At 44.2% G+C, this 14,318-nt stretch overlaps 1 protein-coding gene across 1 annotated transcript in view; it reads left to right on the top strand.

The window, feature by feature from the left end:
- Nucleotides 1–12,065, top strand: part of LOC143964329 (uncharacterized) — a 113,402-nt gene extending 101,337 nt beyond the window's left edge. The window contains exon 17 of the mRNA XM_077474026.1: nucleotides 11,105–12,065. Within this exon, the coding sequence (XP_077330152.1) occupies nucleotides 11,105–11,124 (20 nt within the window). The 3' untranslated portion in view covers nucleotides 11,125–12,065. The remainder of the gene's footprint in view (nucleotides 1–11,104) is intronic.
- The last annotated feature ends 2,253 nt before the right edge of the window (nucleotides 12,066–14,318 follow it).

Raw genomic sequence — 14,318 nt, 5'->3', positions numbered from 1 at the left:
CCGGTGTGTCCACCCCTACCTCCGTGGAATCTGAACCTGGTGCTATCGGCGCTTCAGAAACCGTCGTTTCAGAACATCAGGGAAATTCCCTTGTTGACTTTTTCAGAAAGTGGTCTTTCTAGTGGCCATTACATCTGCCAGGAGGGTTTCTGAACTGGCGGCCTTGTCTTGCAAGTAACCCTATCTGGTTATCCACAGGGATAAGGTGGTGTTGCACAACCACCTTTTTCTGCCGAAGGTGGTTTCGGCCTTCCACCTCAATGAAGACATTGTGTTACCATCTCTGTGTCCTTAGGATGTGTCGGCTTAGGAGGTGGCCCTCCATTCCCTGGACGTGGTCTGGGCTCTAAGGGTATATGTCTGCCACGGCTCCCTTACAGAAGTCAGTCTGTTAGTTTCGGATGCAGGTCCGAAAAAAGGGCTGGCTGTCTCGTCGACCACTATTTCCAGGTGGATCAGACAGATTGTGGTCCAGGCTTACGCCTTGAAGGGGCAGGAGCCCCCCTTTTGCTGTCGCTGCCCATTCCACCAGGGTAATTGGGACCTATTGGGCCTTCCAACATAAAGAGTCAGTCTCTCAGGTGTGTAAGGCGGCGACTTGGTCATCCGTTCACACTTTCACAAAGTTGATGTAAGCGTATCTTCTGATGCCTGCTTTGGCCGCAAAGTTTTGCAGGCGGCTGTGTAATGTTGCAATTTTTCAAATATAAATTTTTATTAATTTCAAACAATGCCCAACATGGGCATGGACATAACATATAACATAGAAATGGGATACACAAAGGGGAAGGGAGGTAAAGGGAAATACATATTAAATATATTACCGAAAGCAAGAGGAAGGTAGGTATACAGTACACACTTGCATGGCATACTAATCATAGCTCTATGGAAGACCGAATTCAATCTGCCATCTGGTGATTACCGCTTATCCAAGCATAAAATCTCCATTAAGAAGCCAGAAGTGTATCCAAGAGCCTAAGTCCGTTCAGTTCCCTCATCTCTTGCCCTCGTCAGAATCTCAGTACCCCGGCAAAAACCCAGTGCCAGAGGGGAGAGGCCATCGGGAATGGGGGAAAGGGACATTGAAAGGGAGATGATTAGGGAAAGGAAGGGAGGGGGGGGGGGGGGAAGAAAAAAAAAAGGGGGAGAGAGGGGGGGGGGAATTCTGGTTGAATCAGGACTGCCCCGACCCATACGTAGTCTATAACGCTGACCATATTACACGGTCCTTAAGGATACTCCTTCGGATGAGAATATGAACTGGTGCCAGAGTGCCCATGTTTTCCTAAATTTTTCCTGCTGTTGCCTCCCCGTAAGCACCAGGTCTTCCAATTTACTAACGTCCTCCACCCTACGAATCCAGGACGCCACCGATGGAGGGGTCTGGCTTTTCCATTGGAGTGGTATACATGCTCTAGCAGCATTTACTAGGTGACATAGGATGGATTTTTTTGTATCTTTTAGCGGACATGGTATTTACGTGCAGTAGGAAGAAAGCCGGGTCATTGGGGACATTGTATTCCGTAAACTTTTGAATAACGGTCCTGACCGTGGACCAAAAATGAGACAACTTCGAACATGTCCAAAATATATGTAACAACGTGCCCTGCTCTTGTCCACATCTCCAACAAAGCGCAGAGACGCTCGGATAGAAGGAGTGTAGAGCCTGAGGGGTTAAGTACCATCTCGTTAGGAGTTTATAGTTAGTTTCCTGTATGTTCGTGAAGATGGTAGACTTTAGGGCCAATGTTGGAATACTTTGAGTCTGGCTCGGAGTAAATTTACAGTTCAGTTCCCCCTCCCATTTTGTCAGGAAGGTCAAATGGGCGTCGTCCACGGGTGTGATAAGAAGGTTGTACATTGTGGACAGTGTTCGCGGAAGCACCCCGGTACCAGAGCAGTATTCCTCAAAGTCGGTCAACGATTCGTCAAATCGCAGGGGGTTCTGGAGAGCCCTAAGAAAGTGTCTAAGTTGGACCGCGGTCCAAAAGGCTAGTTTATAGGGTCCCGATGTGTTACAGAGCGTCTCTATGGACGGCCAGTCCCCATGCGCCCGGAAGTGTCGTGCTTGTGTGCACTGTCTACTGGACATGGCCTGCAAAAGTTGGGCGTCTAGCCCTGGAGAGAATTGCGGGTTCCCTATAATAGGATATAGCGGAGAAGTAGGTGTGGACAGTGACTCTTTTGAGTATAGCTGTGATCCCACCCGGAGGGTCGTCCCCATCAGGGGATGCCTCTTCATATGGGCTGGGAGATGCTTATAACACCAGGCAGCTCCCCGTAGTGGCACCTGTGTCTGGGCCTGTTCCAGACGTATCCACAGCTTCAGATCTTGGTGTCGGCACCAGTCTATAATTCTACCGAGATGAACCGCTTGATAGTATTTTTTGACATCCGGAACGGCGAGGCAGCCATAGAGTTTGGGCATGGAGAGTAAAGTCCGGGCTAGTCTCGGTTTTCTATGTGCCCAAATAAAGCCGGTGAACAGAGCATGTACCTGTCTAAAAAACATCGTAGGGACCGAAATAGGAAGTGCTTGCAGCAAATATAAAAATTTGGGCAAGATGCACATCTTAAGAAGATTACACCTGCCAAACCAGGAGTGAAGGCCCTTACTCCAGGATTGTAATGTTGCAATTTACACTCTTCTTGTTACAGAAAAGTTGCATTTTGATTGTCCATGCATTCTGATGCATTTGTTGACTGCAAGTTCTGATGCGGTTGGATCAGATGGTCACTCTTCTGTTGGAGAGCACCTCTGGTTGTGGGTGAAGTTATGTTTGCTGTTCCCACCCCTCGTTATGACACTGCTTGGGGACGTCCCTATGGTCAAGATTAATGGAGCTGTGACCGTCAATGAACCAAAGAGAAAATAGGATTTTTGTACTCACCGTAAAATCCTTTTTCTCTGACGTTCATTGACTGACACAGCACCCCCCCCCCCCCCCCCCCCCTCCTATTCGTTTACGTTCTACTCCTTGTTGACGTACTGAGCTGCAGGAAGCAAGCTGAGGGGTTATTGCATCTTCTGCCTAGTCCTGAAGGTGGCGTAATAACCCTACGGTCAAGATTAACAGAGCTGTGTCCGTCAAACTTCAGAGAAAGGGATTTTACGGTGCGTACTAAAATAGTATTTTAAATTTTTTTTTTTTTTTTGTATGATCATAGTTGATTTTTACACTCTAGTTTAACCACTTCCCACCTGGCCTATAAAAAAAATTACGGCCCGGGAAGTGATTCGGTTATTCTGACTGGGTGTCATGACTTCCAGCAGACTAACAAGCCAGCGCGTGGCAACCAGTGGTGTCAGTCTGACACACCTCATCACCGATTTGTGGTAAAGAGCCTCTGTTGGAGGCTGTGACCAATCAGTGTGAACTAGACCAATCGGTGGCTCTCCTGACGAAGGCGGGGGGGGGGGTGTGCATTAATAATCTGCACATTGCTTATCAGTGCAGCCCCCATCAGGTGCCCACCACAATGCCAATCAGTAATGCCCGAGGGGTATCTGTGAAGGGCAATATCAGTGCCCATCAATTCTACATATTGGTGCTGTCTCATCAGTGCTGGTCAGTGAAGGAGAACAACATTTTATAACCATTTTTTTTTTTTTTTTTTTTCTTTTTTAGTTTGATCACCACCGTTTTATTTTTTGATAAACAAATACCACCAAAAGAAAGCATGCAAGCTTTTGAAGTGGTTAGAGGGTAAATTCACTTTGGGAAAAGAATAGCAAATCAAAAAATAAAAGACCATACAATTGCTACTCGAACCATACTCTAATTTAATGTCCTTAAACACTTTCCTTTCCAAACTGTAGTACTGTAATCTGTAAAATTGAATGCAATATGGCAGTCTGGAGGTGTTATGTACACAGTTGGTGTAAACAATGCCCCCAGAAATGTCCTGATTGGCAAAGAACTCTGCATTGGGATACAAGTCAGGTTTTAGGCATCCTCTGCAACAAAATTTTTTAAATTTTCGGTGAGTTATTTGCTTCTAGGGATGCAGACACCAACTTCTTTTTAAAATGCACCGCTGAATAAAATGAATTGCTGAATCCCATTCAGAATCGGCATCGAAAAGCTTTTGCGTCAGAGCAGGAACAGATGGGAATCTGTAACAAAGTTTTGTTAATATCTCTGCAATATACATTGATCACCCAGAGGGGAATGTGTTTTGTTGAGGGGAAAAAAAAGTGGAGTTAATCTTTAAACCCTGCTGGGATTCATGTAAAATCTGGCACGGGCTCTGTTACCAACATTGCAGCCCAATCCCAAATTTTTTTTTTTAGTACCTGTTCACACCACAAAGGCATCCTTCAGATTCATTCCGGATGCATTTCTGCATGTGCTTTAATGTGCTTTTGATGCCTTTCTGAAAGCATTTCAGGTGCCATTGGATCCCATATTGCCTACTTTCCATGCGGTTTTGATGCAGAATAAAAGCACTGTATGTGGTATGAACAGGCCCTTAGGGGATAGTGCAGTTTCTGCTACCATGAGTATGATCATTGTGGTGATAGCCATGGCATTGGTCAGACCCTCTGAGTCAAATTTTAATTGCCAACCTTAAAGTTGGTTAGATTGTAACTGATTTTAATGGCATTCTTTTATACATTTTGTTTACTTATAATTTGCTGTAGAAAAGTGTTACGCAGGTGTGAAAATCTGTAAATTAGGACTGCATTCAGAAATACAAGTGGTGTTTTTTGTTTTTTTAAGGAACTGGGGTGCAGAAAAATAACAGGTGCTCTGGACTTTGATCTAAAATGACTTCTTGTCTTCATTTGAGCTCAAATTCCATATGGAATCCATCGGGTCTATTGTCATGCCTCTACACCAAGGAGACTGCCAGGCAGCTAAGGATATCATGAAAGTGTTTCATATTTCACACGTGCCAGCTTTTTCTAGGTCACTTCTCTTGGGCATGTCAGGTATTCACCAAGATGCTCGTACAAGCCCTGCTGCTCTCTCAGGGCATCCTCATAGTGGATATTTAAGCATCTACACTAAGCAGCACGGAAAGACTATTTTCCAACAGCTGCTCCGCTGACAATTTTTTATTTTATTTTTTTTCTAGCGGCTCCAATTTAATTTTCAATTGAGGGTGGTCAGGGGTGGGGGGCATTGCCTGATGGAACTTGTGGAAATTTGCATAGTGATGGCCAGCTTTAGATGACCTCCTCCAAGGGACAGTCAACACAAGTCCTGTCTGACAACTTGGCTTTAACTTCCGCAACATAGAGGTTTGGATGCATTCTGACGCTTCAGAAATCTGCGTTGAGTCCTCTCTTTGCTTGACGTATCTGGGTCTAGTCCTAGACACGGCTAACACCAGCATTTTGGAAGATTTTGGAAGATCCTTGCGATGGTTGCCAGCTTGTTGGCATAGGGGGTGAGTCCTGGGCACCCTTTCAATGCCAGTGAATGGAAGTCCGTGAAATCTCCTCTTCTAATTAACATCCTAGAACTTTGGGCAATTTTGGCTGCCTCCTGTAGTGCTGGACTATCCAGCTTGGGGGGTCATCTAATCTGGGTTCAGTCGGACAGTGCCACAACAGTGGCATGGAACTGGAGGTCTTGCTATGGCAAGATGGGTAGAGTGAATCTGAAGCATAACTCTTATTCCAGCCATGTTGTGTCTAGCATTCACATCCCAGGTGTAAACTATCCCAGAATTCCTCAGCTGGCATAGTCTAGACCTGGGGGGAGTGGTAACCTGGACAGGTAAAAGCAGTGGATGCTATTGTGGCACAGTGAGATTTGTACACCCTGAGCTATGCCTTTCCTCCCATGAAATTTTTTGCCCAGACAGATGATGTACTTGGACCTATGATGTAAATATTTTTTTTTTTTTTTTTTTTTTTTTTTTTTAGCATGCCCTGTGTTTTTTTTTTTTTTTTTTGTCATTCAGTATGTTGTGCATGTCACAAGGTGGTATAACATGTTCTTTGCCAAGACTGCTCTTTTGATATACATCTCTCATTCAAAGTTCCTAAAAACTTCCCACTTTTGTTGGAACTCATAAAAGCAATACTGTCTTTTTATATCCCACATGTTTACTTTATACAGTGATTGCCCTCATTTAAAGTCCCACTGACCAAACTTTCTTTTTGCTTAAGAACTGAGGCATGTTGGTAGCAGGAAGGGTTACTCTGGGCTGGTTAGAGCTAAAATATGATCTGTATTTTAAATGTATTGTGTTTACAGATGTTAAAAGTTGATTTTGTTTATATTTGACTAGAGGCCAGTTTTAACACGATCATTAACCACTTGCCGACCGCCTCACGCCGATGTACGTCGGCAGAATGGCACAGGCAGGCATAATCACATACATGTACGTGATTTGCCTCCCGCGGGTCGGGGGCCCGATCGGGCCCCCGCCCGGTGCCTGCGGCGGTCGGTTTTCGTTCGGGAGCGATCCCGGACGAGGGGACGGCCATTCATTCATGGCCACCCCCTCGCGATCGCTCCCGACGAATGGAAATCCCCGGTGACATCACTTCCTCTCCTGTAATGTAAACACAGGAGAGGAAGTGATGTATTCTCTCCTCCGTGTCGGTATTTTTCGTTCCGACACGGAGGAGAGCGGATCAGTGAGTTGCACCAACACATCCCACACACAGTAGAACATGCCAGGCACACTCACACCCCCCCTTTACCCCCCGATCACCCCCCCAATTACCCCTGCCCCCCAGTCACAGTGACACCAATGTCATTTTTTTTTTTTTTTTTTTTTTTTTTGCATTGGTGTCATTTGTGACTGTAATAACTGTTAGGGCAGTTAGGGTTAGCCCCCTTTAGTTCTAATGTACCCCCCTAACCCCCCCAATAAAGGTTTAACCCCGTGATCACCCCCCGTCGCCAGTGTCACTAAGGCTGGGTTCACATTGCAGCGGTTTATGAGAACGAATGTGATTCGCACCGCACTGCAGTGCAAATCACATCCGATCTCTGTGCGATTCGAGTTCAGCCATTCGCCGCACCCGCCGCACCCGCCACACCCGCCGCACCCGCCGCAAATTCGCACGGGACCCTTTTTTTGGCCCGCAGCAGAATCGGATCGCATGGGTGTTCACACCATGCGATCCGAGTTTGCAGATCGCACTGCGATATGCGAACTGATCTGGGGGTGTCAGTAACATTTCACTGACACTCCCAGCAGTTCGCATAGGGCAGTGTGAACTGCCGCCGGGAGGCATGCGATGCGGGAACCCGCCGCGGATTCGCGGCGTTTCCGCATCGCTCCAGTGTGAACCCAGCCTAATAAGCGATCATTTTTCTGATCGCCGTATTAGTGTCACAGGTGACGCTAGTTAGGCAGGTAGGTATTTAGGTTCGCCGCAGCTTTTTATAGCGCTAGGGACCCCCATATACTACCGCATAAAGCCCCCTGATTGCCCCCTAGTTAACCCTTTCACCAGTGATCACCATATAACTGTTACAGGTGACGCTGGTTGGTTAGTTATTTTTTTATAGTTTCAGGGCACCCGCCATTTATTACCTAATAAAGGTTTAACCCCCTGATCACCCGGCAGGTGTCATTTGTGACTAATAACTGTTAGGGCAGTTAGGGTTAGCCCCCTTTAGTTCTAAGGTACCCCCCTAACCCCCCCAATAAAGGTTTAACCCCGTGATCACCCCCCGTCGCCAGTGTCACTAAGGCTGGGTTCACATTGCAGCGGTTTATGAGAACGGATGTGATTCGCACCGCACTGCAGTGCAAATCACATCCGATCTCTGTGCGATTCGAGTTCAGCTATACAGATAGTATGGCTGAATTCGTGTCGCACCCGCCGCACCCGCCGCAAACTCGCACGGGACCCTTTTTTTGGTCCGCAGCAGAATCGGATCGCATGGGTGTTCACACCATGCGATCCAAGTTTGCAGATCGCACTGCGATATGCGAACTGATCTGGGGGTGTCATTAACATTTCACTGACACTCCCAGCAGTTCGCATAGGGCAGTGTGAACTGCCGCCGGGAGGCATGCGATGCGGGAACCCGCCGCGCATTCGTGGCGTTCCCGCATCGCTCCAGTGTGAACCCAGCCTAATAAGCGATCGTTTTTCTGATCGCTGTATTAGTGTCACAGGTGACGCTAGTTAGGCAGGTAGGTATTTAGGTTCGCCGCAGCTTTTTATAGCGCCAGGGACCCCCATATACTACCGCATAAAGCCCCCTGATTGCCCCCTAGTTAACCCTTTCACCAGTGATCACCATATAACTGTTACAGGTGACGCTGGTTGGTTAGTTATTTTTTTATAGTTTCAGGGCACCCGCCATTTATTACCTAGTCTCACTAGTGTACCCCTAAATTTAGGGGTGTCTACTTTCTAAAATGGGGTCATTTGGGGGGGGGGGTTTGTGCCATCTTGGCATTTTATGGCCTTCAAAACTGTAACGCCCTTAGAAAGCCTGAAGGCGGTGCTTGGTTTTTGGGGCCCCGTACGCGGCTAGGCTCCCAAAAAGTCCCACATATGTGGTATCCCCGTACTCAGGAGAAGCAGCAGAATTTATTTTGGGGTGTCATTTCACATATGCCCATGGCATGCGTGAGCAATATATCATTTAGTGACAACTTTGTGAAAAAAAAAAAAAGTTTGTAATTTTCCCGCAACTTGTGGCAAAATATAAAATATTCCATGGACTCAACATGCCTCTCAGCAAATAGCTTGGGGTGTCTACTTTCTAAAATGGGGTCATTTGTGGGGGTTTTGTGCCATCTTGGCATTTTATGGCCTTCAAAACTGTAATAGGTAGTGAGAAGTGAACTCAAAAAATTACGCCCTTAGAAAGCCTGAAGGCGGTGCTTGGTTTTCGGGGCCCCGTACGCGGCTAGGCTCCCAAAAAGTCCCACATATGTGGTATCCCCGTACTCAGGAGAAGCAGCAGAATTTATTTTGGGGTGTCATTTCACATATGCCCATGGCATGCATGAGCAATATATCATTTAGTGACAACTTTGTGAAAAAAAAAAAAAAAAAAAAAAGTTTGTAATTTTCCCGCAACTTGTGGCAAAATATAAAATATTCCATGGACTCAACATGCCTCTCAGCAAATAGCTTGGGGTGTCTACTTTCTAAAATGGGGTCATTTGTGGGGGTTTTGTGCCATCTTGGCATTTTATGGCCTTCAAAACTGTAATAGGTAGTGAGAAGTGAACTCAAAAAATTACGCCCTTAGAAAGCCTGAAGGCGGTGCTTGGTTTTCGGGGCCCCGTACGCGGCTAGGCTCCCAAAAAGTCCCACATATGTGGTATCCCCGTACTCAGGAGAAGCAGCAGAATTTATTTTGGGGTGTCATTTCACATATGCCCATGGCATGCATGAGCAATATATCATTTAGTGACAACTTTGTGAGAAAAAAAAAAAAAAAAGTTTGTAATTTTCCCGCAACTTGTGGCAAAATATAAAATATTCCATGGACTCAACATGCCTCTCAGCAAATAGCTTGGGGTGTCTACTTTCTAAAATGGGGTCATTTGTGGGGGTTTTGTGCCATCTTGGCATTTTATGGCCTTCAAAACTGTAATAGGTAGTGAGGCGTGAAATCAAAAATTTACGCCCTTAGAAAGCCTGAAGGCGGTGCTTGGTTTTCGGGGCCCTGTACGCGGCTAGGCTCCCAAAAAGTCCCACATATGTGGTATCCCCGTACTCAGGAGAAGCAGCAGAATTTATTTTGGGGTGTCATTTCACATACGCCCATAGCATGTGTGAGCAATATATCATTTAGTGACAACTTTGTGTAAAAAAAAAAAAAAAATTTTTTTTTTGTCATTATTCAATCGCTTGAGGCAAAAAAATAAAATATTCAATGGGCTCAACATGCCTCTTATCAATTTCCTTAGGGGGTCTACTTTCCAAAATGGGGTCATTTGGGGGGGTTTTGTACTGCCCTGTCATTTTAGCACCTCAAGAAATGAGATAGGCAGTCGTAAACTAAAAGCTGCGTAAATTCCAGAAAACGTACCTTAGTTTGTAGATGTGACAACTTTTGCGCAAACCAATAAATATACAATTATTGACTTTTTTTTTACCAAAGACATGTGGCTGAATACATTTTGGCCTAAATGTATGACTAAAATTGAGTTTATTGGATTTTTCTAATAACAAAAAGTAGCAAATATCATTTTTTTTCAAAATTTGCGGTCTTTTTACGTTTATATCGCAAAAAATAAAAATCGCAGAGGCAATCAAATACCATCAAAAGAAAGCTCTATTTGTGGGAAGAAAAGGACGCAAATTTTGTTTGGGTACAACATTGCATGACCGCGCAATTACCAGTTAAAGCAGCGCAGTGCCAAATTGTAAAAAGACCTCTGGTCATTTACCAGCAAAATGGTCCGGTCTGAAAGTGGTTAAAGAGGAAGTAAACCCTGATGGGTTTACTTCCTCTTTTTTTCCCTGCAAAGGTAAAGCATAATGGACTACTATGCATCGCATAGTAGCTCATTATGTGTCACTTACCTGACACAGGAGCCAGCGAAGTCGCCGCGGCCATCTTGCTGGTGGCGTCTCGCAGCTCCGACCAATGACAGCGGCGAAGCCGCGATGACGTCACTCCCGCGCATGCGCACGGGAGTCGCGTCTCGCAGCTCTGACGCTGCCATTCGGCGAAGCCGCGATGACGTCACTCCCGCGCATGCGCACGGGAGTCGACAAATTAGGCAAATCCATTCTTGGACTTGCCGCATTTAGTGCGCCTGCGCGCCGCTGTCTACGGCGCACCATTTTCGGGCAAATATCTCCTAAACCATATAGGTTTAGGAGATATTGCTTGGACCTACAGGTAAGCCTTAATCTAGGCTTACCTGTAGGTCAAAGTGGTTTGAAGAGGTTTACTTCCTCTTTAAATCTATGCTCAAAGTTCATTATTTACATTAAAGTAGAACTAAACCCTCTTATACTTTACAACCAATGAAGCTCTTGTCAAAGGTTATAAATTTACTAGACTAGCCCTTTTTACATTGATAGGCTGTTTTCTGAGATGGCCAACAAGTCACTATTGTGAAAATTGTGCATAGTTGTCTGGAGACGAGTCTGATTTTATAGCTTATAAGAAATTTCTGACTAACTTTTTTTTACTTTTTTTCTTAACAGGGAACCGAAATATGTCCTGATGAACCTGTTGCAGATTTTTTTTTTTATTTTTTTTTTAATCATTTTTTCACGGTAAAGTACACCTACGGTGGTGAAGTATATAGGTGGCCAATTTTTGGTCTTCTGCTAGTGGCCTGGCTGTACGCGGAGTTGCACAGTAAAACTGCTAGAAGAAAGTGGAAAGATGGACTTTATTATCTATATGCTAGCAGATTTGGTTCCACTTTTCATTTAGCTTTGCAGTGGTTATTTACCAAACCATACAATTCACACATGCTGTACAGAGACTCACAAACTCATTCACAAATGCACAAGCTGAATTGAAAATCCCTATTACAAGAAAATACCACCTGGTGTATGCGGTTGTGCTACTTTATTTTTCTGCGGAATCTATGTTTGACGGTTGCCAAATTACAGGATTGTTTATGTATTTGTGCAGGTAAAAATTCTACAGAGTAAAGTTCCTTCTCCCATGGGGGTAAAATCATTTTAGAATTTAAAGAATGGATAACAATGGTATAAAACACATTAAACGCAAGATTTTTATTTTTTTATAAAATGCTTTTGGTCTATTTGTATTGCATATTTCCATCACTGGTTCGTTGTAATCTACACACTAACTAAATGCCCTTTTTTTTGCTTGTATAAAGTATCTAGAGAAAACAATCTTTTCAAAGAAATGTATGATATAGCATATAATATTCTCTATGCAAAATTGTTCAGTTTCTGAAGCTTGTAAAAAGCACAACAAACTGTCCACTTTCTATTTAGCCTGTTTTTATGGTTCTGTCAATATTTTTACCTTGCAGTGTGTGTGTGGTCTTCTGTATCCCTTTGTTTTTAACGGCAAATTTTGTAATTTGTACTAGACCTGACTTTTGCTTTTTATATACTTGGTATACGTTTTTATTTATACAATTTACTGTACTAGACATAATAAAATTTTTAACCCTTCTATGTTCCTATGGCTAAAAGCACCAATTTCTATTCCAAAATTTTAGTACATTATGTTAGGGTTGGGAGTCTGCAATAAATCAACAGCTACCATATTCATTGGCGTATAGCACGCACCCTAACTTTAAGAGGGAAGTTTCAGGAAAAAAAAACTTTAGAAACACTGCACATTACAGAAGCCCCCCAATCTGCTGGAACAGTCTCAATGTAAAATCAAAGCTTCCAAATAACTCAATTAACGCCGTTCTTTCATGGAACTGGTCATGTGACTCTTCTCCTCCTCCAATCAAAAGCTACACTCTGGGAGGAGGAGAGCGGCTAGAAAGAACTGTTAATTGAGTTATTTAGAGGCTTCGGTTTACATTGAGTGACACAAGAGGAGCGATGTATGAGAGAGGGCTGGCAGTATGATTGCCTTAACTTTAAAGTATGCTGGCAGTGCGCTCCCAGGGCCAGGAGAGGGGGGGGGGGGCACCAGATTTCCAAAACCCCCAGATGAGCCCCCCCCAGTTGGTGAAAACAAAAAATAGAGGGGTAAGCAGTGCCTGCGTTAGATATCTAACACGCAGGCACTGTTTACCCTCTATTTTCAGGGGGGAGACGTGCGTGGTATATGCTAATAAATATGGCAACTGTTACCTGCACCTTTTATTAAGACTGATGTTTAAGTGGAGGTGTGAAATGTGGGTGGCACAATTGCATATTGAGTTCTCACGCCAGACAAGCCCATGTCATGTACATATGGACATTGTAGATCTGCTAACTGTATTACAAAGCTGGGGAAATCTGTACCATCTGATCAACTGAAGAAGCCTTTTAGCTGAATGGTGGCATATTTTCAAGAATTAACAAATTTAGTTGCACATAATACCACTATATAACTGTACATCCTCATTGTAAATTAAGATAAAACTTATGTCAAGGGCGCTCAGAATGTCAGGAGCAGGCAGATAGTGTCTTTATTGGACGGATGGTGTGGTCTTCAATCACTTAGGGCTGCACTCAGAGGGGAGCAATCTCTAATAGAAAACCGATTAAAAAAAAAAGCGCCTCTAAGTGCAGGGTTAAAACTTTTTAATATCCCCAAACAAGATTAAAAAACACTTACATAATCAAGTATAAGAGGAGGCATAACATAGATGTATGAAGTAGGTGATCCGGCAGCAGGGGGGTCCCAGTGTATCATCACAGATTTCTAGGGATAACGATATGCAGAAGGTCCCAGGATAACCAGCAGGTGAACACCCCAGGCTCTGAACACTGGTGAGTCAACATGGAGCATGAATCCCGGAAATGGCGTCAGCAGGAGGGGACAACCAGCATGGACCGCGAACGGGAAATATGTCATCAAAATTGGACGCGTTTCGGAACTGATAGGTTTGATTCAAGCCAATGACAGGTCTGTAGAAGCTAAGCTTCTTATAGTCTATGGGCGGAGCTGTTGGTAGGGCTATGGGCAGTGATGAGGGAAGAAAAACAATGCTGCAGCCGCCCAGGAAGTAGTATGAACCATGGGCATAGAACTGCACAGTAAACATGGACAGCGTGGGATACAGCCCACACATGAAAAACGGCAAGACAAATATAGCAGGACAGTACAAAAGTACATATAAGGACAGAAACTTAAAATAAATGGAAAAATATAAAATAAAACAAACTGGTCAAACCGTACATTGCTCCTCAATAGCAGGGGCCACTAGAGGAGTTGATGGAATATTTCAGTCATATTACATATAAAATGCAAAGATATTCAATGCTAAAAATATGTGGTTTATGTAAACCTCATATAAGGTTGACATAAAGTACATAAGTATACGTGTGTGTGTGTGTATGCAAAAAAAACATACATAGAAATCAAACGTCTGTTGGATGAACCACTATGCGCACACACATACACACACGTGTACGCATCCTATAGGAAAAACAGAATACAAATGGCCAATGGAGAACATGCCTAAGTGGAATATGGGCACTGTATAATGAGCATACATATGAGAATGTAATGGTGAATGAAATTCTAAAGTATGGCACTGATTTCAAAATCCTCATTTAACCCTCCAGGGGCCAATACATTCAAAGAGAAAAACAAATACATCTCTCTGTGGCAAAGCTTTTTCGGAAATGCTCAGCTGGGGGGAGGTCTCTAGGCATCGCCTCAATAACCCAAACCATTAGACCATCAGTGGATTTGTTATGATATTCGAGGTAGTGCCTGGGGACACAATGGGTGTCTAATCCATCAGTAATGAAATGGCGATGT

Source organism: Lithobates pipiens, unplaced genomic scaffold, assembly GCF_037356315.1.
Source record: "Lithobates pipiens isolate NorthernLeopardFrog02 unplaced genomic scaffold, aLitPip1_a1.2 Scaffold_8, whole genome shotgun sequence".
NCBI classification, from domain to species: domain Eukaryota; kingdom Metazoa; phylum Chordata; class Amphibia; order Anura; family Ranidae; genus Lithobates; species Lithobates pipiens.
The sequence above is the reverse complement of the archived record's forward strand: the minus strand, read 5'-3'. Positions and strand labels throughout refer to the sequence as shown.